At 30.3% G+C, this 24,096-nt stretch overlaps 11 protein-coding genes across 15 annotated transcripts; 4 read left to right on the top strand and 7 right to left on the bottom strand.

Annotated features, from left to right (window-relative positions):
• Positions 1 to 495: 495 nt before the first annotated feature.
• Positions 496 to 6,716, bottom strand: LOC114874213 (phosphatidylinositol 5-phosphate 4-kinase type-2 alpha). Of its 2 annotated transcripts, XM_029183311.2 has the most exons (9): positions 6,380 to 6,716; positions 5,506 to 5,603; positions 4,977 to 5,087; positions 3,986 to 4,171; positions 3,290 to 3,428; positions 2,913 to 3,212; positions 2,670 to 2,845; positions 2,458 to 2,600; positions 496 to 2,392 (listed from the first exon to the last, which is right to left on the bottom strand). In XM_029183311.2, exons 1-9 carry the CDS (start codon positions 6,515 to 6,517, stop codon positions 2,205 to 2,207), a joined length of 1,479 nt encoding a protein of 492 aa, XP_029039144.1. In that variant the 5' UTR covers positions 6,518 to 6,716; the 3' UTR covers positions 496 to 2,204. The 2 variants fall into 2 exon arrangements, with proteins under 2 accessions (XP_029039144.1, XP_029039145.1); XM_029183312.2 differs by lacking the exon at positions 3,986 to 4,171 and having other exon boundaries at positions 6,380 to 6,714.
• A 21-nt stretch (positions 6,717 to 6,737) lies between these two features.
• On the bottom strand, positions 6,738 to 12,332 carry LOC114874219 (protein KTI12 homolog). Of its 3 annotated transcripts, none has more exons than XM_029183320.2 (5): positions 11,843 to 12,332; positions 11,506 to 11,767; positions 11,299 to 11,437; positions 11,153 to 11,215; positions 6,738 to 6,817 (listed from the first exon to the last, which is right to left on the bottom strand). In XM_029183320.2, exons 2-5 carry the CDS (start codon positions 11,637 to 11,639, stop codon positions 6,743 to 6,745), a joined length of 411 nt encoding a protein of 136 aa, XP_029039153.2. In that variant the 5' UTR covers positions 11,640 to 11,767; positions 11,843 to 12,332; the 3' UTR covers positions 6,738 to 6,742. The 3 variants fall into 3 exon arrangements, with proteins under 3 accessions (XP_029039153.2, XP_046143568.1, XP_029039151.2); XM_046287612.1 differs by lacking the exon at positions 6,738 to 6,817 and adding an exon at positions 8,615 to 8,686; XM_029183318.2 differs by lacking the exon at positions 6,738 to 6,817 and adding an exon at positions 10,819 to 11,021 and having other exon boundaries at positions 11,843 to 12,200.
• LOC114874216 (carnosine N-methyltransferase) lies at positions 7,441 to 10,526 on the top strand. The gene is given in 8 exon segments (XM_029183314.2): positions 7,441 to 7,482; positions 7,484 to 7,563; positions 8,059 to 8,284; positions 8,657 to 8,814; positions 8,944 to 9,084; positions 9,154 to 9,316; positions 9,373 to 9,606; positions 9,697 to 10,526. Coding segments are annotated over 8 exon segments (1,200 nt in total). The 5' UTR covers positions 7,441 to 7,455; the 3' UTR covers positions 9,868 to 10,526.
• A 190-nt stretch (positions 12,333 to 12,522) lies between the features above and the next one.
• On the top strand, positions 12,523 to 15,252 carry LOC114874215 (probable chitinase 2). Its single transcript, XM_029183313.2, has 8 exons — positions 12,523 to 12,779; positions 13,409 to 13,606; positions 13,682 to 13,847; positions 13,925 to 14,021; positions 14,099 to 14,305; positions 14,375 to 14,572; positions 14,745 to 14,870; positions 14,945 to 15,252. The coding sequence occupies exons 1-8, from the start codon at positions 12,716 to 12,718 to the stop codon at positions 15,164 to 15,166; spliced, it is 1,278 nt and encodes a 425-aa protein (XP_029039146.1). The 5' UTR covers positions 12,523 to 12,715; the 3' UTR covers positions 15,167 to 15,252.
• LOC123988279 lies at positions 12,794 to 13,487 on the bottom strand. 2 transcript variants are annotated; one of them, XR_006829836.1, is made up of 3 exons: positions 13,395 to 13,487; positions 13,243 to 13,328; positions 12,794 to 13,173 (listed from the first exon to the last, which is right to left on the bottom strand). XR_006829836.1 is itself a non-coding variant. In XM_046287613.1 (3 exons), exons 1-3 carry the CDS (start codon positions 13,437 to 13,439, stop codon positions 12,938 to 12,940), a joined length of 318 nt encoding a protein of 105 aa, XP_046143569.1. In that variant the 5' UTR covers positions 13,440 to 13,487; the 3' UTR covers positions 12,794 to 12,937. The 2 variants fall into 2 exon arrangements, 1 of the variants encoding a protein (XP_046143569.1); XM_046287613.1 differs by having other exon boundaries at positions 13,292 to 13,328.
• A 271-nt stretch (positions 15,253 to 15,523) lies between the features above and the next one.
• Positions 15,524 to 16,785, top strand: LOC114874221 (proteasome subunit beta type-4). The gene is made up of 5 exons (XM_029183321.2): positions 15,524 to 15,697; positions 15,876 to 16,082; positions 16,154 to 16,300; positions 16,377 to 16,575; positions 16,646 to 16,785. The coding sequence occupies exons 1-5, from the start codon at positions 15,570 to 15,572 to the stop codon at positions 16,682 to 16,684; spliced, it is 720 nt and encodes a 239-aa protein (XP_029039154.2). The 5' UTR covers positions 15,524 to 15,569; the 3' UTR covers positions 16,685 to 16,785.
• Positions 16,786 to 16,972: 187 nt separating this feature from the next.
• On the bottom strand, positions 16,973 to 17,395 carry LOC123988280 (methionine aminopeptidase 1D, chloroplastic/mitochondrial-like). Its single transcript, XM_046287614.1, is given in 5 exon segments — positions 16,973 to 16,989; positions 16,992 to 17,036; positions 17,039 to 17,068; positions 17,134 to 17,244; positions 17,308 to 17,395. Coding segments are annotated over 5 exon segments (261 nt in total). The 5' UTR covers positions 17,366 to 17,395.
• A 16-nt stretch (positions 17,396 to 17,411) lies between these two features.
• LOC114874217 (methionine aminopeptidase 1D, mitochondrial) lies at positions 17,412 to 18,136 on the bottom strand (the record flags this gene model as incomplete). Its single annotated transcript, XM_029183316.2, is given in 8 exon segments — positions 17,412 to 17,455; positions 17,539 to 17,565; positions 17,568 to 17,724; positions 17,791 to 17,804; positions 17,807 to 17,865; positions 17,867 to 17,912; positions 17,915 to 18,026; positions 18,098 to 18,136. Coding segments are annotated over 8 exon segments (498 nt in total), but the record flags the coding sequence as incomplete, so codon positions are not given.
• Positions 18,137 to 18,320: 184 nt separating this feature from the next.
• Positions 18,321 to 19,704, top strand: LOC114874218 (NAD-dependent protein deacylase sirtuin-5, mitochondrial-like). The gene is given in 10 exon segments (XM_046287586.1): positions 18,321 to 18,341; positions 18,398 to 18,596; positions 18,599 to 18,648; positions 18,710 to 18,734; positions 18,737 to 18,849; positions 18,852 to 18,902; positions 18,904 to 18,930; positions 19,006 to 19,147; positions 19,332 to 19,412; positions 19,415 to 19,704. Coding segments are annotated over 10 exon segments (747 nt in total). The 3' UTR covers positions 19,453 to 19,704.
• Positions 19,705 to 19,921: 217 nt separating this feature from the next.
• Positions 19,922 to 20,911, bottom strand: LOC114874212 (fanconi-associated nuclease 1 homolog). The gene is given in 9 exon segments (XM_046287585.1): positions 19,922 to 19,933; positions 20,010 to 20,048; positions 20,050 to 20,085; positions 20,087 to 20,134; positions 20,200 to 20,273; positions 20,276 to 20,491; positions 20,494 to 20,529; positions 20,532 to 20,685; positions 20,828 to 20,911. Coding segments are annotated over 9 exon segments (699 nt in total).
• Positions 20,912 to 20,934: 23 nt separating this feature from the next.
• On the bottom strand, positions 20,935 to 22,443 carry LOC123988275. Its single transcript, XM_046287584.1, is given in 10 exon segments — positions 20,935 to 21,309; positions 21,390 to 21,547; positions 21,550 to 21,727; positions 21,729 to 21,767; positions 21,770 to 21,891; positions 21,894 to 21,938; positions 21,941 to 22,027; positions 22,030 to 22,137; positions 22,140 to 22,286; positions 22,371 to 22,443. Coding segments are annotated over 10 exon segments (972 nt in total). The 3' UTR covers positions 20,935 to 21,294.
• Between the last annotated feature and the right edge of the window lie 1,653 nt (positions 22,444 to 24,096).

Below are 24,096 nucleotides of genomic sequence, written 5' to 3'. Positions count from 1 at the left end.
AGATTTTGAACAAATTTGAAACGTGTTCAGTAGTTGCAAGTCAAATTAATACGGTAGTAAGAAAATAAAAACATAAAAAAAAAAGAAGAAAAGAATATATCCGAAGAATTTACTACCGTATCACGGTAAGCTATAATTTAAAGAACAAATTATATTTTATCGTACAGAAATTGAGCGTATCTTTGCAAGTGTTAATGTTATTTTTATAATACAGCAGCGTCGGCAATATGCATTACATTTTCATTCCCTCTTGTTATCTTTTCAATGTGTTGGCAACATATATACTCTATCCAACGAGACGAGACAGTAAATGCATAGAAACTCACGTGCTCGAAGCAGTCTCGGCTCACAGTTCACAAACCTCGATAAAAACGTTTGAAGAACTGGAAACAATTGAGCTCCAGCCCTGCATCGGGCGCGTAAACATATCCCGACTCGTCTCGTTGGACGGATTATAAAATTATACAAAGTATCGGGACTAGATGAATATCTTAATTAGTAAAGTAATTAGTCGTTATATTATAATCAGTTTTAACAAATTATAAAAAATCGATTATTAGATTATTTAAAGATAGAGTGTTATGCAACGATGCATTCTCCCTCTTTTTCTACCCATAGTAAAAAGGGTGTATGATCTTAGAATATTGTTCGTTAGAAGCTAGTTTGTTGCAATACAAGTTTGTGAAATAAAAAAGTCAAGCTATGTTAATTAAATTGTCCTGCATCGAAATTGTGAAGCGACTTCTTGTGCAACTGATTGCGCCAAAATTCTAACACATTGAGAATCGTGTACGATTAAAGATTTTATATATTGTTACAAAAATTTACGTATTGTCAACGCAGTACAGACGTCCCTTTATTTTTGCGCTGAAAAATCAATATGACCAATACTTTTAATCGTACCTCTCTAAGAGTAGAACAAACTGGCATACCATCCTCAATGTGTCGAAGAAGAATATAAGTCATTTTTTGTTCTTTTTCTTAAATTCTATAATGAAAATCCATTCGTTAACTTTGAGCACTTTATGAATTAAAGGAGACATGAATCGTGCATAATACATACGACTCGCTTTGTTCCCTGCAAATATACTTCACGAACTAAGCGAATCGATGATCTGAACACCGACTCGCGGTAACTGAAATAACCGAAGAGCTGACATATACAGACTTTAACATTCACTCGTAATTTTTAAAGTTTGAAGCTCTTATTATATAGTACCTCTTTCTTGCACGTATAATATAATTTCTCTCCTCTGTTTAGACCTATCAAAATGAGAATTTTCATTGTAATAGCAGTTACATTCTAATATTCGAATATTTAAACATTTCAGATAATACCACAGACAGTAGAAGCATCATAATATGCTTTAATGAAATCAGAGAGAGTTTTTACGATAGATGTAGGCTTCGTTAACGAAACACTCGGACTGTGTCTCGCTTGAGATTATCATATGTAACATCAACATTAATTTTAATATTTCCCAGTAAACTAGCGTACTATATATTATTTACTGTCAAATGACGGTAATCAACGTAGTTTTCAAAGCACATTATGTGTACCAACAACAATGTACGACATAATAGTACGACAATGTAGTTTCTTCAACGTCACTCATATGCCAAGTTGAATACAGCGAAACAATAAACATATCGGCAAATATGAATACGAAGCATACCCATGAGTAGAATATCGAGAATCTCTTTATGAAACAAATTCTTCTGATATCTTATGAAACTTTCATGTATTTCTGCCTGTACACATAATGCACGTAAATAAAAGTTTCGTGTTTTGAAAGTACAAATCAAGTTACTGAAACATAGAGAACACAAGAGAACCACAATATTTAACAATTATGTTTATATAAAAATTGTTAATGAATACTGAGAAAATATGTCACTGGTCGTAAATATTAATAAACATTCCTTTGAAAAGAAATTTTTCATCGGTTCCTTTGAAGTGGTAATTCGCAAAATTCAACCACTCGCAACGCGTCTAACTCCAATATAAATGTCATAAGAAATACTGAGACACGTAATAGAACAGTACTAACGTACCAAGTAAAACTCTTTGTAGTCAAACATCAAAGTGCAAAGAACACATATTCAATGCACTAAACGTAAATATAATAAAAGCGACAGTATTATATCACGACTTTCGAACGAGCGGTCCAAATGTACAAGCCTAACAACAACAAACAACGGGTTTATTCTATAGCTTTGCTCATGAATTCTATAAATCGCTTGCCATATTGTTCTGGATCACAGGTTGATATACCATCAACATTAGCACCATATTTCACTGTTTTAGCTGCCTTTGCTGCTTGTTTACGAACACCATAATGAGTCAGCACATCGATTATGGCTAAAAAATAAATTTCTTTTGTAGGTGCACCTGAAACAGAATAAAATTGAAAAGTTAGTTTAATAAATAAAGTATTAATTGTACAGTATAATTACCTTCTTTACTGGGAATTGCATAAATATCTAATTCAGGAATTATTGCATCTTCATATTGTAAACTTGTGTCGCGCATCAACGCGGCATGTGGTGATTCAGGAGGTGTTGCCATACCAGCAACACCACTCCAACCCCATAAACGGCTAAGAAAAGAATAATTTTATAAATTCTGAAAATAATACTTTATAACATAGTTCAAGAGTAGCACATACTCTCCTATTGGACCTCGTGAATCAAGTCCGCTACCCGATTCACTATCATCTTCCTCTTCGTGATTATCCTCCTCTTCTTCTCTTTCAGCACGTTCTCTGTTCTCTTGTTCAGCTCGTGCACAATCATGTAATCCAAGTAATAAGGAATAATCCATTAAGTGCAACCGCGTTAAGAACTGTAAAGGTAGTTATTAATAAATGCAATATATGAAAATGAGTGTACGATAAAAGTATACGACTCACATCAACATCAGCAGTTAACGTTTCTATAAGTTTAGCTTTCGCTTCTTCGCCGATATAAATTTTCATTCCCTCCTTAACAAAGTCATTATCTTTATAAGTAGGCAGATCTTTTTCTTTTTCTTTGTCAGATGCTTCACGATCAACTGTTGAGCCTTTTAAATCAAATTTCTTATGAGTCGTTAAATGATTTGAAAATACATTTCTTATAGCAACGACATAATGTTCGACTCCGTCTACCGTCAAGCGATACATGCCAAGATATTGAGGTAACAAAGTTTTTCCATGTCTTTCTACAATATACTGTAAGTATAAACATGTTAGATTTATACGTAAGTAAAATCATAAATAACGATAATAGTTTATACAATAATACATACCGGATGATAGTGCTTCAAAAATGAATGCATTCTTTCTACCTCTTCGCTCGTAAGAGTTTTAATAATGAACAATTTATCGTAAGATTGGTAAAATTTTGCACCACTTTTTCCAGAAGAGTCATCCAATATCGGTTGCGATCTGAAAATGAGAGAGAACAATTTTAGTTCTAATAATATGTTAAATTTTTGTTATATGAAAGCAAAACAAATTATATATTTTTTGCAGTGAAAACATTTTGCTTTTTACAACAGTTCTGTATAATACTTAGTAGCTATTAGTTTATGTTTACTACATATTTCAACATGCATTAAAAAGGGAACTACTTATCAAATTAACTATTAATAATTGATTCATAATAATGTTATTATTTATATGTTACAATATAAATTATATGTACCATTATGATACTATATGAAAAACTAATACAGAACATAATGTTTCTGATTAAAAGTATTTTAAGTTAAAGCAACTAAATACATGCTTTGACTATGTGTGATTCTTAATATTTTATTCTGTAATATTTCACAGAAATATGGATGTAAACACGTGTCTTGTTCAGAACAACACCATAAAAGAATATCATTTAAAATCAGTTTCGTGTGTTTTAACTGATTTTCTGTGCTTAATAAAAGAACTCATGGGAACGTGTTAGCCACAAGCAACACGCACAAAATGAAAAATCAAGTCTAGCTAACCTCAGACGTTTTGGTTTAAAACTGTAGGAACGTAGTGGCTTATTTAGGACTGGGATCTGAGAAATAATAGAAGGAGAGAGGGTTATCGAAGGAGCAGTAGCAGAACGGTGAACCAATTCACGAGTCTTTCCACTCCCAGCCAAATTCCAATGCCTCTCTGTTCGCGAAGGATTAAATGCCCGACATCTAGTATCAAAATTCTTATGTTATAATTTACTACAAAAGTTTTTACTCGTTGCATCCAAATGAAAACTATGTTTTGTATATACAAAGAAGTAAAACAAATCGGCTCGTTATTTTGTAATATGTATTGTCATTTATATAGCTACAAGGTACTGTATTACATTCTGTACTGAAAACTGAATATTACTGTATAATATACAAAGAATATATTAGTCACAACATCAATATATGTACCATAAGATTTTCCTTTACTTTCAGATAAAATTTTAAAAGATACACGAGCATGAAAAATTTTATAGATACAATTTTTATAAATATAAAACATTACTACTAATATTACAGAATAGATTTCTGATGAGATTTCAATTCAGAATCATATCAGACAAAATTTGTAATTACAATAAATTGCCTATGAATCATTGGGTACATTATCTTCCTTGAAGATAAGTAAAATCTCTAAATCTGCAATATTCTATAAATAAATAAACGAATTACATAGTAGAATGAACAAAAAATGTGTATCAAACTGTTTTAATACATACAGATAATTTTTATGTGCACCACAGCTATTGCACTTTATACAAAAAGCTTACACATAGCATGATACATACATCTCTGGCATGCAGTGCAATTTAATAAAAAAGAAATCTAAGAAATAAAATAAAACTGGTTTTTTATTCATAAAATATATTGCAAATTAATGTAGAACTTTATAACTACTATAATGATACCTTCCAGTTATTTTCTGAAAATCATTGTCAAACAATGTACTTGTAAAGTATAAAATACAAAATAAATTATTTTTTACCTTGTCATTGATTCCTTATAGTCCAAGTCATCTATACCAAATCTTTCTCGTAAATTTCTGAATACTAATGGACAATATTCTTTGATCTTAAAGTGAGATGGCATATTTTCTCTAAAACAGAAAGTTACATATAAAAACATTCATAATTGTTTATTTAAAGTTTAAATATCAAACATACAAGTAAAATGAAACTGAAAATTTAGTGTTTTTAGTTATTTACTAAGATTATGCATATCTTTATCGTTAACTATAATGTTAGATCATGAGGACCTTCATTGATTCTATTATTAAAAGCAGTGACCAACCTACTAATTCAGTATTTAGCGATATATTTAGAATAGATTACTTCAGTTATTTGCTTTAAATTTTGCATTAATGACTTTTATCCTATGTTAAATAAAAAATTGTTTTTAACATTTAAACTAACATTCAATGTAGTGAAACCTATGTTACATTCTTTATTTCTACTATTTTTAAAAATAATTTTAGATCAAATATATATTGGTTTATAAAGTATAATTTAACTCACTTGTTAAAAAGATGATTATCCACTTTTAACTTGCTGTAAGCTCTGAAATCATCTGGCAGGAGCATTACTGGTATATTAACATGACTAAGCTCATTTATCTGTAATATATTATATAGAAATACATTCTTAAATTAATTTTCTTTTTTTTAGATATACTAAAAGAGAAAGTAAAGAGTAAAAACTATTAAATACAAAAACTTAAAGAATCTACAATATAAAATACATAAACTGTACAATTAAATTTAGTATTAGTACTTTAACTTAGACAGAACACAACAAATCTATCGTATCTAATCTATATGTAATGAAATGATACGGCTATGTACATAGATATCATAATCCATAAATGGATATTAAAGAGTTTACACATACATATTTCTTTCTATTATTCTCTACAGTAACCCATTTTAAGTGCATCCTTGATTGACATTTAATAACAAGTAAAATTCAATGTCTATGTAATAGAGCAAATCATTTATTTACCAATTACTCTTTGACCTTTTATATTGATTCTACTGTACTAAGTCTCTTTTAATATCAAGCTAAACATTGCAAAAAAATCACATTTTACTTTTTGTAAATACAATACGCAATTGCTTTCATTAACTTGATATTTTAATTAAGTCATCCATGTAACTAGAATTATGTTATTCCTTAATGAAAGCAATTAATTAATTTTTCTCAAGCAAAATGTATGTGTATATATGTATAGACATATATACGAAATAATCATGAAAAATAATTATAATTTGGCAAAATAATGCCAGTTTTTCCTAAATTACCGATTCTGTTCAGATTCAAGAGAATGAAGGAAGAAAATGGCAATTTGGATGACGTACGACGCTGTCACGTAAATATGTTAGTACCTACTCACCGTGTGATTGACACCCCACATAAAAACACTGAGAAGAGGTTCATTTGCACGAAACAGCTTAACTTTTTGATGTTTGACTCGAAAATGTTTCTTTTTGAGCTTACTAAGCCCACTAGACATTTGCGGTGCACTGGACATGTTACTCGCGTTGATGTCTACTTCGATCACTCCTATTAACACTTTTGTTACACTTAACGAAAAGTATAACTTCTTTACATTGTCGTCATTGTAAATTGCCTCGTACGTCGAGACTTAAACGCGCAAAAAAGTCGCAACTGCGATGTTACAATCACCGCGAGTACCCCACTGTACCTGACCGCGGTTGATTAGCGACTGAACTCCTTTTAAAAATGGCGAGGACAATCATGTCCTACCTGCAATTGCAGCAGCTATAGAAACTCTGCAGATATGCGAGTTGTGCCGTGGCACCGTTTCCAACTGTAAACAATGAATTTTACTTCAATTTATGGTGTAACAGTTTAGAATAAACGTAACACCAACTAACAATTGAATTTCATTGATTTAATACAAAATTTCAATACAATCCTTATCAAGAATTGGAAAAAATTGCATTGCTTAATACCTCATATTACAAGTTTTAGCTTCTGCAGAAAACTATAAACGGTAATAAAAATTATTATGAATTTTTTCAGGAAAATCAGTATAGTTACCTTGACATTTTAAGGCAAATTACGTCATTGGTTTTGTATAATTGTAATAATCAATATAAAACATCACTGCAGTGTAAAATGATATATAAAATAGCGTGTCTCAAATTCCTAAAACCAAATCAATAGATGTTCATTTTACTTCTTATTCTTTTGAACAATAAATTACATAAAATACTTTTACCTTTTTATACATTTAAAATATAGTAGTTTCAGCTGTTTAAACACCTTGGAAACGTAATGATTTTAATGCAGTTTTCAATAAATAAAAGTTTTAGACAATTTAGCCTTAAAGAGCGATTCATTGTGATCGTGTGAACGCGTCGTAACGCGTGCACTAAGGAAGCCGCCACTAAAAGTCGTGCTAAAAATTCATTAAAATATTAAAGTCCACGTTCGAATATAAAAATGGAAACAATGTCGAATCCTTATCCAAAAAAAACTGCACGACACTTGTGAAGATGAAGAAGAGAGAAAACACTTTCAACGTATTGTGTCGGCTTTCAAATATTACAAGCAAGTATTTTATGAAAAATCATTTAATATAAGGCTGTAATCTTTGAGTCGATGTTTCACCCTTATCTTTATTGCTTTTATTCTTCCACTTTGTTACTTGTATATGGTAACTGTGATAAGCAACGAGTCGTTTAAAATTTTTTGCCGTTGTGAAAAGTTCTCCAACATTACTTAACCTTTGATGATACGACACTACGCTATGACATTTTCTATCTAATGTTTCACGATTGTTCAATGAATAAAAAATTGTATTCCATATTATGTTATTAAAATATAGCTCTGTAGACAAAAGCACAATCATTTGTATATGTTTAGAAAGAAAAATGTAGAAATATATGAAATAAAGTAATATACTTGTGCCTAATTTGTCAGTTGTTGATCACTTGTAACCAGAATTAGTTTTAAATTGGTAATTACATAAGATTGCAGTATAGTTAGGAATATAGTTGGCAAATGTACCAAACTCTTTTCATTTAAAAACTTTTCTTTTTACAGAAATCATTCACTGCTAAGGGTTAACAAAACAGAATCCTATTTATTGTCACTTCCAGCACATCATCAGAAGCTTCTGTCAAAATATAGGGAACATCTACAAGAAGTTAAACGATGTATTGAAAATAATGATGAAATAATTAAGCTTATCGTAAAGGATGTAGCACATATTTTTGAAAATGTGAGCCCAGCTAGTGCACACACTGAAAGTGTAAGAAAAGTTTACCTGGTGTGTGGCATGTATATCCTGTTGTATAATATTTTATGTTTATAATATTATAATCAGTTAGTTCCATTAATCCTATTAGATATAAACAAAGCAGTTTTGTTTATATTACCAAATAGTTAATAATGTAATTTGTGTTGATCAAAAGCAAAATTGTAGTGTTACCTAAGTATAGTCATTTTTCATCCATTTGGAAACATTTGATTATTAACATTGTTTAAAAGAAAAATTTTCTTATATTTTGATATCAAATTCCTAAGAGAAAATATCTAATTTATTCTTTTTTTCAAGCTTGGTTCTTTTTTTTGTTGACTTAACAAGCTTCTTTTTTATAAAGTATTCTATTGTACAAAATATAGGTAGGTCTGATTGCAGACATTAAATCCTCGTCCAGTAATGGCTGATCTGGAAAAAGTTCAAGCTACAATTAAACAACTAGTTCGAGATTGGAGTGTGGAGGGTACAGAAGAACGTACTGCGTGTTATCAGCCTATTATAGACGAAATCATGAACCAATTTCCGTTAGAATTTTGGTACGAATCTTTCGGACTACATAGATACATTAAGTACAAGCAACTATACTATTATATATATTTAGTATAGCTACAGAGTTGTAGTAAAACATGGTTGAGAAAAGTATGAAATGATAGGTAAATTTCCAGTACACCATCAGATGTGCGAATTCTAGTACCTGGTGCAGGTTTGGGCAGATTAGCATATGAAATCGCAAGACGTGGATACACTTGTCAAGGAAATGAATATTCTCTCTTCATGCTGTTTGCTTCACATTTTGTATTAAATAAGTAAGAAACAGTTTTAAAAACCATTTTAAAATGAAGTAATATTTGTCAAACAAACATTCCATTTTATAGGTGTAGGGGAATAAATTCATATCAAGTACATCCATGGGTGCATCAGTATATGAATAATTTAAAACCAGAACATCAAACTCGAGCTGTTTTCTTTCCAGATGTAAATCCTAGCGATCTTCCAGAAAATGCACAGTTCTCTATGACAGCTGGAGATTTTTTAGAGGTAGATTCATGATACCTCGATAAATGATGAATATATTCAAAGTTTGTATATTACAGGTTTATACAGAAGACAATCATTGGGACTGTGTTGCTACGTGTTTTTTTATAGATTGCGCGAACAACGTTGTGCAATTCATTGAGACTATTTATAAAATTCTAAAACCAGGAGGTATATGGATTAATCTTGGGCCATTACTATATCATTTTAGTGATATGCCAATGGAAGATTCAATAGAACCAAGTTATGATGTTGTTCGTGATGTAATTCAAGGTTTTGGATTTCAATTAGAGGCAAGTTAAATTGTAAATCTTTTGATGAAGTTGCTAGTATCGAATATAACATCATTTAATCAACCCTTGTTACTTACTGTATGTTTTTAGAAAGAAGAAACGCGCGTAAAAACACGTTATGCTCAGAATGTTAACAGTATGTTACAATGTGAATATAATAGCGTGTATTTCGTTTGTCGGAAACCTAAAAGACGCATAGATAATGATACAAGCCATAGAAATGGCTCCGAAAGTAACGGTATACAAGAACAAGAAAATTAACTATCGACAACCTGATGTATTTTATTTGTAAGAAAGATTGATATAACTGTAAATGCATTATGTAATAGTTTAATTATTACAAGAGCAAAGCTGTTATACTTTATGAACACAAGTCAATATTAGGTAATTTGAATCTAGAAAGAAAACAAAAGTCTTTAAATATAGTTAATAATTGAAGTGTTATTTTCTTATCATAAATTTTACTTCAATAAGTAATAGTTACAAATGATAAATTTATTGTTAACAAATTGGATAATAAAGTGGCACGGTTATTTTGATCAAACATCAGAACAATTTGATTCAAATTAATTTAAAATAATTCCAATAACAGTTTTGCAATTTTCCTTTGAGTTCATTTGTGAGTTAGATTATTATCAACGTTTATTGTTTGAATTATTTACCAGATATCATTATAATATGAAATAAAAAAAACTAAATTTCGTTACATGTACATAATATACAATATCCCTCATTTGGAATGTTTTCTTCCAGCTTATAAACAGACTTTTAATACGAATGCAAATTAACTTCAAATTTTTACCGAAACCAGTGTTGCCTTATCCAATTTTGTTTTAAATGTTCAAATATTACTATCACGAAGACGATATATTTTCTGAATTTTTAATCATTGTATTATTAATAATTTTTTGCATTTTCTTTTATTAATAGATAAGACTAAAATAGCACAAATTTCATTTTCTGTTTCAAAAGAAATCTCTAAAGTTATATTATTATAACACGTTTATCAATGAAGTATGAGTAAACATTTATTTTGCAATATGGAACACATAGAACCAAATAATTGCAAGTTAGGCCTAATAATGTAATTAATTTAATTTTTTATTAAAAAATATATAAGTATTGTTAACATATTTATTGTCTTTAAAAGTTATATTATTTTAGAATATTTGAAGTAAAAAAGTGATGTAAGATACAGTATGTCAATAACTATTCTGTTTACAAACTTTTATTAAGATACTGTACAAATAATGCTGCAATTTGATTAACTTCAATTTGCTGCATCTTACTATAAGTTAAGAACTGTCTTCGTAACCTCATAAGCTGTGCTGCAGTACATGGGTTTGGACTGTTAAGTTTATATTTGGTATTTTAAATTCATTCCCAATACCCAATTGTTTGGCAGACAGTATTGCCTTTATAAAAATAAGCATACTGATTTATGATTCATTATAACTATATTAGTTATTTAATTATCTTTGTAATATTATGAACCTTATTGTAATTAATTAATTAATTGATATACAAAAATTCTTGAATAACTTACATTAACAACTTCTTGTGTTACTGTATCCAAATCGTATAAATAATTTGTTGATGACAAGGGTGGCTGGAAAGAAATGTATATCTTTATAAAGTACAAACTAGTTAATAAATTTAAATTCCAATTATTTACTTCACATAAATACTAACACACTGAGTACTTAAATTTGGTTTTGGAGCTTTCACTTCATACAATGATTTATAAATTTCATCAAAATTCAGTTCATCTTCTGCTGACAGAGCAAACAATGGGGTATCCCATCGATTTTTATTATCCGGAGCTTCATATCTGTGTATTATATTATAAATCTCTTCATTATATAATAACAGAAAACCACATTGTTTAACTTTAATTACCTCATTACTAATGCATCAAAAATTTCTCTACTATATTGTTCACATTCTAGTCGTTTTTCATTCCACAACCAAGCATGTTCAACTGGTATATCACAATGTATTGTACACTGAGGAGTTTTATACAACTTTGTCATACAATAAATTTCATAACGATATCCTTTAATGTAATTACTACCGTCAATTATTAACACGTCATTTGCATTTAGCACTCGCTGTACTGCTGACTTTATGTCACTTCTAACACTCTTTTCCTTTTTAGAATCTATGGTAAATAATATCTGAACTGTTACTAAAATATAATGATTGCAATAAAAAGCAATATAAAATAGTAACTAACCAGCATAAAATGTATTTTTATCAAAGCCTGCTTTAGACACAAAATCGGTTTCATGAATAATTTCTACTTTCTTGTTACCTTATTTTCGAAATATTCTTTTAATTCGGTACATCGCGTTGTTTTAACCACTGCACGGTATACCAGTTTATAATAATAGTGGCAATTGTATAAAAAATATTTAAAATCAACATAAATATCCTAACCTATCAAAAGAAAACCACGGCCATAGACACACTTGATTAAAAGTTTACAATGGATTCTGACAATGAGATTCACAAAACCTGAAAGCGGCGCAGGGGAAAGAGGGGATACTACGCAACATCGACTGACCCAATAGAAACAATGAGGAAAAATTTTTCAAATACCAGAATGTAATTTTAAAAATGAAAATTTGAAACAAACTCTTGTTATATTGCCACTTAAGGAATTATATTTATAGAGATATATATGAAGATGATTTTTGTCTGCCTTTTCTAAATGAGAGCTTGAAAGATTGACAAATTTTCTATTTCTATAGCCCTCTTTGCGGCAAAATAACGATTATCTATTATAGTAGTTGGTCTAATGATACCTAGGATTAATATTAATCTGAAGTGTTATTGGAATTATATTTGCTATGATTCAAACTGATAAGTTTGATAAACTTATCGCTATTTCACCAAATATGTAATATATATGTGTACAACTATACAGCTATATTAATTTCATCGTGTAAGAATTAAAATTGTCAGCAACAGGTTTTAGCTCTGTCTTTTTTCAAACCACGACCACAACTGATTCTCTCTTATTCGAAGTACCGTATGGTGGGTTCATGCGGAGTGAAAGCTATCTACAAGGACAATAACTCCGCATTCGCGTAACTGTTATTTTACAATGAAGACCTATGGCTTCTTATTTCTACTTACATTACTATTTCTCAATATCAATGATATTATAGGTAAGTAATACGTATTATAATCAAACCACTATAATTTGTTTAACACGACTATTACAGCGTACAATTAAATTTAAAATATGCCTTATAAATGTACTCTGTAATATTGAAAACAATAGAAAAATACTAAAAAAAAAAGTACTTTTTACAATTTCTGGAATTTAAATTCGATTTAAAAAATATACCTCTGTTGTATTCAAATATCTACACTTTTTTACAATTCCTTGTAAAAATATTTGCATCCTCGCATAATGCTTGATGTAGAATAAAAGAAAGTATGGAATGCGTTTGACATTTTCTTTTGTAGACTGCAATGCTAATCTGACATTTTGACGAAACTTAAATTGTACTTTATCTTGGATTGAGTCACCTAAAGATTGAGTCACATTACAGTCACCTAAAAATTAATTAACTTTCGATTTATTGAATTTCAAACTGGCGCTTAATTATTAATGTAATGTTATACAGTAATACTGCCAACAAGAATGGATGCTCCGAGTAATTTTGTATCTTACGAATGTTCACCGGATGATTCATGTTGAATACGTTCCGCTAATAAAGAGAGTTAAATTTGAAAAACGTATAAGAAATCAAACTTTTTATAATAATATAATTTACCTTCTTTTTGCAAGCTTCGACAAGGCCAAAACGTAACAAGGCCATAGTCTGTTACGTCGCTTCCTGGGCCATTTACAGGCCAGAAAATGGTAAATTTGGTATCGATAATATCCAGCCGAAACTTTGTACGCATCTCGTATATACGTTCGCCGGACTGAATACCACAACTTGGACCATCAGAAGTATTGACCCTTACTTGGATATTGAGCATCGTAAATAATTTTATATAATAGCTTTTAATATGTTATGTAAGTTGAATATTCGTTAAAAATACTTATATTTGCTAGAATATGATAATTACAAAAAAATGACCCGTCTTCGGAACAAATATCCTGGATTAAATGTCCTTCTTGCTATCGGTGGATGGAACGAAGGCAGTAAAAATTATTCCGAACTCGCTTCTTCTTCTGAACGAAGAAGCAAATTTGTCGACAGCGTGGTCCATTACCTCAGGTACCAGAATCTAATCAAAAATCAATTTACCTTGATCTCTAATAATTCCTTTTAACGTTAGATTGTACTTTGTGCAGGGAATATGGTTTCAACGGATTAGATCTGGACTGGGAGTTTCCTGGTAACCGCGGCGGAGTTCCAGCAGACAAGCAAAACTTTGTTTCTCTTGTAAAAGTAAACTACATCTGTCTGGAATAATGATAAATATTTTAATTAATATCCTGTTACATATTTAAAAAAATGTTTAATAGGAACTGAAAGAAGCGTTTCAAGGATCAAACTACTTGTTAACGGCGGCTATAAGTGCTAATAAGAATATCATCGACGTAGGATACGATCTTCCTGAACTTTCAAAGTATCTGGATCACATTCACGTAATGGCTTACGATTATCATGGAACGTGGGACAATAAAGTGCTTCCAAACGCACCGATGAGAAGCAACGATGGCATCAGCGTGGTAATACGTCTGAAAAAAGAATCAAAATGAATATTGTGCAAGCAACAAAATTAAAGTTTGATTTTTTAGGAAGACACGCTGAAATACTTGTTAAAAGAAGGTGCACCTTCGAATAAACTGGTGCTTGGTTTGCCTATGTATGGGAGGACTTTTATATTGGCCAGCAAACTAAATTCTTCTGAGGAAAATCCTATCGGTCATCAGAGTATATCGGAAGGATTTATGGGTCCTTATACCAGACAAAATGGCTTCCTGGGGTACAACGAAGTACGGTTCATTTTTCAAATATATATATTTCTTCGAATCGCGAAATTATTCAACAATTTTTTATTCTTCTTTTTGATGCTTCGAATTCAATCCAAATCGGATCTTCCAATTTTCCTTTACCAACAGTTGGTTCCTAAAAATGAACGACATGTGAATTATATTATGTCGATAGATTTGCAAAGAACTGATCACTTCGAATAAGTGGAGGACTGGATGGGATAATAACAGCGATACACCTTACGCAATCAAAGACGATCACGTGATTGTGTATGATAATCCAAGGAGTTTGAAAACGAAGGTCATATTCAATGGATGAAGATAAAAATACGTATTAATTCCATTTAAATCCGATTACATTTTTATCGCTTTCAGGTTGAATATGCGGAAAAGATGAATCTATCCGGTGTGATGATTTGGAGCATCGATACCGACGACTTCAATGGCGAATGCGAATCATTGAAAGATTCATTGGATAAAGAAACAGCCACATTTCCTTTACTGAGGTCGATCAATATAGCTCTTAATTCGGCATCAAAAAGACGTTCCTACAGTTTTATATTAATATTAGTAATGTTTCTTATGTATCGCATTTAAAGAGGATTTATGACAAATAAAAATGAGAGATACCAAAAAATGTATGCTAATTCAAAATGAATAAATATAATCTACATACATATATTTTCGATTCTTTTGCTCACTCTGGTTTCTATTTTATCTTATGTTTTATATCTGGTCTATCTGATTGTAAGATTCCATATAAATATATACATATCTTTTGCAACAAAGGGCTTACCCTGTAAGATAGATTACACTAATTTTATTTCATAAATTTTACTTTCGAGTATCGATAAGTATCGACTTCAAATGAATCGTAAATAAAAACTGATACGCATGCAAACCTGATATTATTCTAGAGACATTTTGTGAAGTACAAACCTGTTAAGTTCTCGAATTTCACTTGAATGATATTTCAAACTGTTTGGAAGTTGTAGAAATCATGGCGTTCAGTAAAGTTGATTGGAATACTCCTCTACCGTTTTGGCAAAATGGACCAGCACCTGGTGCATTTTATAACTTTCCTGGAACTTCTACTCAATCCAATAGTGGAGGATTCCAAAGATCACAGTAAAATATTTTAAAAATACTCCTTGTTTTTTTTTAATTAACCTCTTTCTGAAAATTGCATGTCATGTTCATTTAGAAATAAACTTGTATTTACGTATTCAAATCATTTAATATAATTGCAACTTTTAATAGTATTTAATAACAGTAGTTTTGGTAACTATCAATACTTGTTTTATAGGGCGCCGATGACGACTGGTACATCCGTAGTCGGAATTCAATTTAAAGACGGTGTTCTTATAGCAGCAGACATTCTTGGATCATATGGATCATTAGCTCGATTTAGAAATCTAGAACGTGTAATGAAAGTAAATGATAATATTATTCTTGCTGCTGGAGGAGATTATGCTGATTACCAGTGCCTTAAAAGTAACATAGAAAAGAAAATGTATGTTTCAATTGTTGTTTCATGATAATTTTATACTTTTCAATTTGTATTATACCTTATATGTTATTTAGTCTTGAAGAAGAATGTTTGGATGATGGATTATCTTTAAAACCAAAAGCTCTACATTGCTGGTTAACTCGAGTAATGTACAATAGGAGGTCACATTTTGATCCATTTTGGAATAATTTTATTATTGGTGGTATAGAAGGAGATAAATTGTGAGTATTTTGTTTCCTTTGTAATTATATGTAGTTCACTATATATACATAGTGCTTACTTGAATATTTTGTATAGATTTTTAGGTACTGTGGATAAACTTGGTACAGCTTACATTGATCCAGTAATTGCAACTGGGTATGGTGCATATATGGCAACACCAATTCTCAGAAAAGCTCATGAAGAAAATAAAGATATGACTAAAGAAGAGGCAGTTGAGCTTTTATATAAAGTGATGCAGGTTCTTTATTATAGAGATGCACGATCTTTTCCAAAAGTAAGTTCATATTAAAACTTAAAAGATTCATATGTTGAAATGTAAACAAATTTAATTTATTTGATTTTAGTATCAAGTTTGGTATAATCACAAAAGATGGGGGTGTTGAATACAAGGACCACTGACTCTAGATAGTTACTGGAACCTGCTATCATGTAAAAATAAATATAAGTACAATTTTTTGTCTTAATAAAATGATTTACAACATAAGCTGAAAGATTGTTGTTATTTAATTTTTTTTATAATTTATTGAGAGAAAGTAAGTTGTATACGACAGAGAAAATCACGTGGAACGGGAAATTACATAAGATTAAAAAGTTAATACCTCGCAACCAGTATCTGTAATTAAAACGGTATGTTCCATTGAGCAGTTCGTGATTCTCCGCGGTAACAGCCGTCAACCGTCTTCTAAAACTTCACTTCTTTGCTACCCCGACTTAAAACTGGTCTATAGAAATGTCATTCAGTAACATCTTTCCAGCAAATTAATTTGCTAGTAATGTTGAAAAGTAATTAAATATTATATACCCTCGTGTTTCGAATAATATATCGACCTACCAAAATGGAAAATATCTGGTGGTCCATGAAAGTAAGTACCTATACCATTCCCAGCAAATGCTGGAATTACCGAATATCCATATTTATCTGCTGTTGCTTCAATAATACATCCTACAAATTGATTACAAATATATGACCGCCTTTCTCCTGTACTTATATCATTTTAATAATTACCTATGCTAGAAAAATTCTCATTTGGTTTACAAATATCAATGGCTTTTTTTAAACACATTCTGTTACACTTATTAGATGTTAGCTCTTCATACAGCGTTTCTATTTCAAACAGTTTTTGAACAATCTCCATGATACCCTTTAAATATACCTAAGCAAAGGCAATTACCTGTTCTTGTAACTTTATAAACACATAATTACAGGAGAATGCGTACTTATGATATTTCTACATACTGTTTATGTCAACATTAAGTATCTCCCTTTGTAATGGCGGTTATTCTGGAATCCATGACATGCAACATTATGAACACTAGTACATATTGATTGTGGAAATCCTCGATAAGTAAGTGGACTAGGAATAGCCCGTTACTTATATCATTTCATGACTATTGCATCCAATTCATCTGTAGTTGTACCAGCCTAAAATCAATCTGTTAATTTCAATGAAGTTGTTAAGTAAATTCTGTTTTAATAATTAGCATGTACCTTTATATAGTTCTGTGGCATAGAATAACACCTGTTTTAGCAAAACTGCAACTATGTCTCATGCTCTGTATTGATTTTTGTCTTTATTTCTGGGCTCTTTGGTCCTTCTTGAGGTATGATGATTGGCTAAGAGAAGGCTAGAATTATGATGGTACCTTTTTAATTTCAGTTACTTCCCATGGTTCAATAACCTCGTAATTTCCAAAAGAATTATTTATAAGCTTACGTGCTGTTGTCTAAGAAATGTAACATACGAATTAAATAAACTACAACAGTTAAAAGAATGTTTATATAAAAATAAACGTACTTGCGGTTCCGTTTGAAAAGTTTCTAAAAAACATTCTAATATTTTAAATTAACCCTCACTTTAACAGTAAGATGTAAATATATGGTATTAATATATATTATACGTCCTGGACTTATTATTCATTACAGATATTTTGTTCCTTTTTGTAAAATGTTTCAAATCAATAATTTGTAAAAGTTCCAAAAACTAACATAATACTAGCTGATTATTATGTAAATACAATATGTATAGCAAATCAGCTGATGTAGATACATATATATATATATACATAGATAGTTGCTTAAAAGATAACCTTGAAAGAAGTCATCTGTCAGACATGATGCTATGAAGTCATTCCGAGAATAGTGGCAAATGCAAAAACGTATTATATTAACTGGGAGCGGAGTTTCTGCGGAATCTGGTATTCCTACATTCCGGGGTGCGGGTGGATTTGGAGAAAATATCAAGCTCAAAAATCTGGCAACCCCAGAAGCCTTTGACGCGAATCCTTCTTTAGTTTGGAGTTTATGGAATATCGGAGGACGGTAGCTAGTGAAGCCAAACCCAACAAGGTACACAGGTAATCTTTCTGTTTGATATTCAGCCACTAGTATTTACAAACTGCGTTTTTAGGCTCACGAAGCAATAGCAACTTTTCAGACCGTAGTTTAAAAGCTGTTAAAAATGTTACTATTGTAACACAAAACATTGATGAAACTTCATCAACGAGCTGGAAGCGCAAGACGTAATAAGAGCTTCATGGTTCACATTTTTAAAAACCCGTTGTACAGTTTGCCACGAGGTTTCTGCAAATAAAAATATCCCAAATATGTCCTGCATTAGAAGGGAAAGGGGTAAAGTGTAATTTTGTAAAATGTTAAATAGATAAATCACTCACATTGATCTACAATTCTTATAAACATATGCAGATCTCCGACCAAAGATCATGGTATCTGATAGTCCAAAAAAAAGATTTACCAAGATGTCCAAAAACAAATTGTAAAGGTTTGTTAAGACCACATATTGTATGGTTCGGTGAAAATTTAAATGAAGATGTACTTAAACAGGCCTGTAAGTACTTCTGTATATAAATAAATGTACATTATAAAATAAATCTTTTAATAATATATTGTATCACAATATGGAATTATAACAATTTAGTTTAAAATTTTTGGTTCATATAAAATATATATATATATATACACATACGTATAATGGTTTAATAAAATAAAAATATGTTTGGTTTTAATACTAGTTAATGCTGTTGAGAATTGTGACGTTTGCCTAGTTATCGGTACATCATCTATTGTATATCCTGCAGCAATGTTTGCGCCTCAGCAGCGAATCGCGGCATTCCCGTTGCTGATTTAATTTAGAATGACTCCTGCTTCAGACATTTCGAGTAGTTTAACTTTTGAGACATTCATAATATTTCATAGATAAAATAGTAATATAGTCCATATAAAAAAAAAAAATCTGATCACTTTAAAAGTTCTTACAGGTAGCACGTTCATATAATATTTAAAACATTTTGTTTTATAATACATACCGAACTTGCATGCAAAGTATTTATTCATAATCATCAACGTTTTATCTTTTTCTTGTTTAGCTGAAACAAAATAATAGTTATATGCAGAGTTGTTTTAAAGGTATCACTTTCAGGTCCCTTGTACTGTTACGGTAACAGAAGCTTGGAATCTTAGTTTATGAGCCTATGTAAATTTATAAAACTAAATAATATTTACCTTCTACTACACATAGTTCAGTATTGAGTCCAAGGTTGATTTAATATTCCAACCATAATCGTTGCTTTTGTTGAAAGGCTATCTCGTGGACCTTTTACTTCTACAATTTATGCTACAGAGAATAATACACACTTAATAATTAATAAAAAATATTTTGTAAAACTTGATGAATTTGTGTAATTACTTACTTCTTTGGTTTTAAATTCCCATACAATTAAATCTGGAAAGTCCAGCTTTCCAAAGTTTAAAATTTTCAACAAGTCGTCCTACAGATGCCTACAACACCTTGAACTCCTAAACAATATACTATTTCCTACAAATCAAAGTTTATTGTTATCGTGATATTAAAGAATAATTTCGTACCAATAAAGTACATACTTTCAACTGTAGACCATCTTTCAGTAAATTTGTTGGCATTATTGACTGATATTGAACACAGATTTTAAACTTATTTCCATCAAGGTGCTTAATGCTAAACAATTTAAATTACTAGCAATCTGAAGTTTCATGTCTATTCTTTCTTTACTATTTTCGTAAAATAATTCTTCTTAAATAAATCATCTGGAGCGTATTGATATGGGCGAAACAAATGTTCCAGGAACATGTATATCAAACAGTTCTTCCCAAAATAAAGTAAAAAATAAGGTAATTGGTAATGCACCTTCACAGGCAATCCATTAGAAAATCCTCTCTCACAGTAATGATTCATGCAAGTGTTTCTACTGATCCAAAACTTTGACCTTTAGCATTACTTTTTACACACCAATGGTCTTTCTTTCTTGCACCACTTCTGCAATGATTCAGTATTGGTTTAAGAAAAGAGATAACATGTATTTCGTAAAACTTACTCAGGCAATCAACACAGCACGTATAATATTAGATGCGCCTCATATTTCGGCATCTGATGAATATGTTCATCTAAAGTTTTATTCATATTAAGTTTTGTTATGGGTTTCAGTCCAGTTTTTTTCTTTAGAATTCTATTTGCTCTTTCTATAAGATCTACCTTATCTACTCGCGTTAAGTGTTCCGAGCTTAAAGCTTTCATTATTACCGATGCACTAGCTTCCAGATTTTTATGATGATACATTTCAATGAGAGCTAATTCAGCATACCATTTTCCTTTCTTCGAATGGGTATAATAATCAGTTTCTAGTAACAAATGTAAAACTTCCACTACTTGTGTCTTATCTTTATCTTTTTAAATGCGTCTATACACACAGAAATTATTTTTAGCCATACATATACCGCATATAACGTCCTTACATGCACTGGAAGCAAGGAAGTTTTTAACCTGAAAATTTCATAATTAAATCAATAAAAATTTCTTATTTAATTTTATAACAAATTTTGAATTACCTAATGATTCCTTTAACGTGTTGGATAATGTATTATGGCTTAATTTACCCACGTCTTGTACCTCTGGTCCACTTCTTTTTGTCAATTAGTTGTAATGTTATGGACAGTGTTGCTTTAGCTGTGATATAGCTACAAATATAAATAAATTAAATGGTCAAAAAATATTTCTTCTTCTGATCCAAGATTAATCTAGAGTATAACAACTTTACCTCATCAAATGCAGTTGGAAGAAAATATTGGGAAACGTTTCTCAGGAATGTTAGAAATGTTACATTTCCTACATAAATATTACATAATGGTAAAAAACGTTCAGCTACGCTTATTTGTGGATCTTGATTCGGTATTAACAAACGTTATATTTTATCATAATATTCCATGTTTTATCAGTATGCATCACACAATAATCGAGCATACGAACAACTGAAGAATATAAAACTGTACTTGGAACTTTTCATTCCAGGAAATAGAGATTTGCGTGTTTGATAATTTTAACAGTTTTACATATGTTATTTTTTTTGTTTGCATTAGGCTTAATGTTCATATCCTTGGCAAAGCTGACGAATTTCATCCACTTGTAGCAGCTCAAGTCATTGTTTGCTAAATTTGTATTTTCAATGTTAAATGTACAGATAGATCGTGAACAAGATTGTAACACGTCTTTCAAATCTGGAGCTATATCGGGATATTTAATATTACTTCCTCTGAACCAGTCCTTTTTCTTTTTATCATATGTGCCAGCAATGTTTGAGCCTGACTAGCAGAGTAATTATGGAATATACAAAAGTTCCAGCTCATTTCAATCAAATATCCACAATTTATGGATTAGAGAAGACAGTGAAAATAGTATGAACAAAGTTTTAGCATGTAAATCTGTAGTTGAATTATTTCCACTTGATTCATACTTCAACTGAGTTTTAGTGTTTACATGATTAATAAGTATAATTAAATTCACCTTTAATATATTTCTTCTAGATTAAAACAATTATATGAAAATATAGCACCTTGCTTTGCTAAATTCATATGTGCAACTGCTTGAGTTTTGATAACAGCTAGGTATGACCAAACAGAGATTTGCAATTGTTTTCTTGGAGATTTACCAGATGGCACTTTGAGAATAATTTAATTTTTAGGACTACTTCCAGTTTTTAGGACTATTAGAGCCTTTTACTGATATTGTTTTTATGGAGTGCTTGGTTCCTTCTTTGATGATTTGGCAGGACTTAAAGAACTATCTGTTTTGTTCTTCTTTGTTGGTGTTTTCATCAACTCTGTATTCTCATTATTTGATAATATTTCATTAATGCATAAGGAACTTTCCAATTCATTATTATTCAACAGGTTTTTCTTCCACTGTATCTATTGAGAATGCACATTCATTGTTTTCTGTCTTGTGCTTAATTGGAGAAGCTGTTTAGATTACTTAAATATGATTATTAATGTTTTTCATGTATAATTGTGCAATCTGCCATTGAGTTAGACTCCACATTTTTGTTAAACTCATCTTTTCTTTTTCTGAAAACATAAGAGTAGTTTAATTGCATGTAGTATACGGTAAATAACCTGAAACAAAATTGATAAAATGATTAAAGTATGAAACATTAACTTACACTTCTTGAATATGGTGTACTTCTAAAACGTTGTTTATCTTTCACTGTAATGCCTGATGTTCGTTTATTACTTACTACTTTAAAAAACTCATCAATATGTTTTTGCTGTGACATTATTCTTATCTCCAATAAACTCAATTTCATTGCAGTAACAACATACATGCTGCTTTTACTTCATTAAAGGTACTAACTATATCACACTTCAAAATGTAAAATTTTAAAACAATAAAATAGATTACCTCTTGACCAAACACCATTGTGTATATATGTATGTATATATGTTCTTAGCGTAATTTATACAATGCATTTGTTTTTATTCATATATGTAGTAAAAAATAACATGCGATTATATTTTTATTTAATTCGGTTTGAATAGCCGTTGCTCACTTGAAATTGAACTTCACATTTGTAGCAAGTTCAAACAAGTTCAAAACAAATGCCGGTCAAATGCATTGCACTTAAAACATGGTTTCATATATACCCAATTTGTCAAATATATTAGGATTTATATTATAAAAATACGAATGTACTGGGAAATAATGCTCAAGTACTTCTAATAAAACCAATGCTTTCCATTATATAGATTAGCAATGACTAATTACTGAGATTAGGTGGTTACAGTAACCACCAGTGACATCAAGGAAATTAACCTAAAATGGAAATAAATAGTGTATTATATACTTATAAATTTAAGAAACTAAATATTGAAATATGAATATAAAAATAGCGAACTTAAATGATTTAAAAAATACAAAGATATATATTTCTGTTTTGAAAGTAAAAAGAGTACCCTTTTCAAAACTATAAAAAGATTGCACTTTACAAACGTATTGCATTTATGAGAAATAAACATAAATATATGTATAAGTAAGTATATGAAACGAAATATTAAATATAGTTATAACTATATATACGTATGCTTTCAAGTTTAACAACATTCAAATAATCAAAGTATACAAAACGAAAAATATAATTTATTTGAATATTTTGTTAAAATTGTTTAAATGAGAAATATGTATGAAATGTTATAATTATACAGGGTGTTCGACAACAGGTGGGCAAAATTTTAAGGGGTGATTCTAGGGATCAGAATAAGACGAAAATCAAGAATAACGAAATAGCGTTTACGGCTTTGTTTTCCAATAATTAACGTTTAAAAATTCAAGTAAAAAGCGCCTGAAATTTGCAATCCGCCCAGCACCGACGACTGAACGTCAGGTCAGCAGGGGTCGGTACAGTCATACTTACCTTGTGCTATTCTGTTTCTCGGTACTGCAGCATTCGGCTTCGATTCTTGGTTATGACTGTA

Source organism: Osmia bicornis, chromosome 10, assembly GCF_907164935.1.
Source record: "Osmia bicornis bicornis chromosome 10, iOsmBic2.1, whole genome shotgun sequence".
Lineage (NCBI taxonomy): Eukaryota > Metazoa > Arthropoda > Insecta > Hymenoptera > Megachilidae > Osmia > Osmia bicornis.
This window is presented reverse-complemented; position numbering and strand designations above follow the sequence as displayed.

What these genes read in the sequence shown, in the direction of transcription:
- LOC114874215 (XM_029183313.2), top strand. Translation starts at nt 12,716, where the DNA reads ATGAAGACCTATGGCTTCTTATTTCTACTTACATTACTATTTCTCAAT. An exon ending in CAATATCAATGATATTATAG is followed by an intron (nt 12,780 to 13,408) that starts GTAAGTAATACG and finishes TCTTTTTGCAAG; the next exon opens with CTTCGACAAGGCCAAAACGT. An exon ending in ACTTTGTTTCTCTTGTAAAA is followed by an intron (nt 14,022 to 14,098) that starts GTAAACTACATC and finishes AATGTTTAATAG; the next exon opens with GAACTGAAAGAAGCGTTTCA.
- LOC114874213 (XM_029183311.2), bottom strand. Translation starts at nt 6,517, where the DNA reads ATGTCCAGTGCACCGCAAATGTCTAGTGGGCTTAGTAAGCTCAAAAAG. An exon ending in TGTGGGGTGTCAATCACACG is followed by an intron (nt 5,604 to 6,379) that starts GTGAGTAGGTAC and finishes AATATATTACAG; the next exon opens with ATAAATGAGCTTAGTCATGT. An exon ending in CGTTAACTGCTGATGTTGAT is followed by an intron (nt 2,846 to 2,912) that starts GTGAGTCGTATA and finishes CTACCTTTACAG; the next exon opens with TTCTTAACGCGGTTGCACTT.
- LOC114874219 (XM_029183318.2), bottom strand. Translation starts at nt 11,639, where the DNA reads ATGACAAAGTTGTATAAAACTCCTCAGTGTACAATACATTGTGATATA. An exon ending in TTTGATGCATTAGTAATGAG is followed by an intron (nt 11,438 to 11,505) that starts GTAATTAAAGTT and finishes TATAATACACAG; the next exon opens with ATATGAAGCTCCGGATAATA. An exon ending in TAACACAAGAAGTTGTTAAT is followed by an intron (nt 11,022 to 11,152) that starts GTAAGTTATTCA and finishes ATTTTTATAAAG; the next exon opens with GCAATACTGTCTGCCAAACA.
- LOC123988279 (XM_046287613.1), bottom strand. Translation starts at nt 13,439, where the DNA reads ATGGCCTTGTTACGTTTTGGCCTTGTCGAAGCTTGCAAAAAGAAG. An exon ending in TCGAAGCTTGCAAAAAGAAG is followed by an intron (nt 13,329 to 13,394) that starts GTAAATTATATT and finishes TCTCTTTATTAG; the next exon opens with CGGAACGTATTCAACATGAA. An exon ending in GAATCATCCGGTGAACATTC is followed by an intron (nt 13,174 to 13,291) that starts GTAAGATACAAA and finishes ATTAATTTTTAG; the next exon opens with GTGACTGTAATGTGACTCAA.
- LOC114874221 (XM_029183321.2), top strand. Translation starts at nt 15,570, where the DNA reads ATGGCGTTCAGTAAAGTTGATTGGAATACTCCTCTACCGTTTTGGCAA. An exon ending in GGAGGATTCCAAAGATCACA is followed by an intron (nt 15,698 to 15,875) that starts GTAAAATATTTT and finishes CTTGTTTTATAG; the next exon opens with GGCGCCGATGACGACTGGTA. An exon ending in ATGCACGATCTTTTCCAAAA is followed by an intron (nt 16,576 to 16,645) that starts GTAAGTTCATAT and finishes ATTTGATTTTAG; the next exon opens with TATCAAGTTTGGTATAATCA.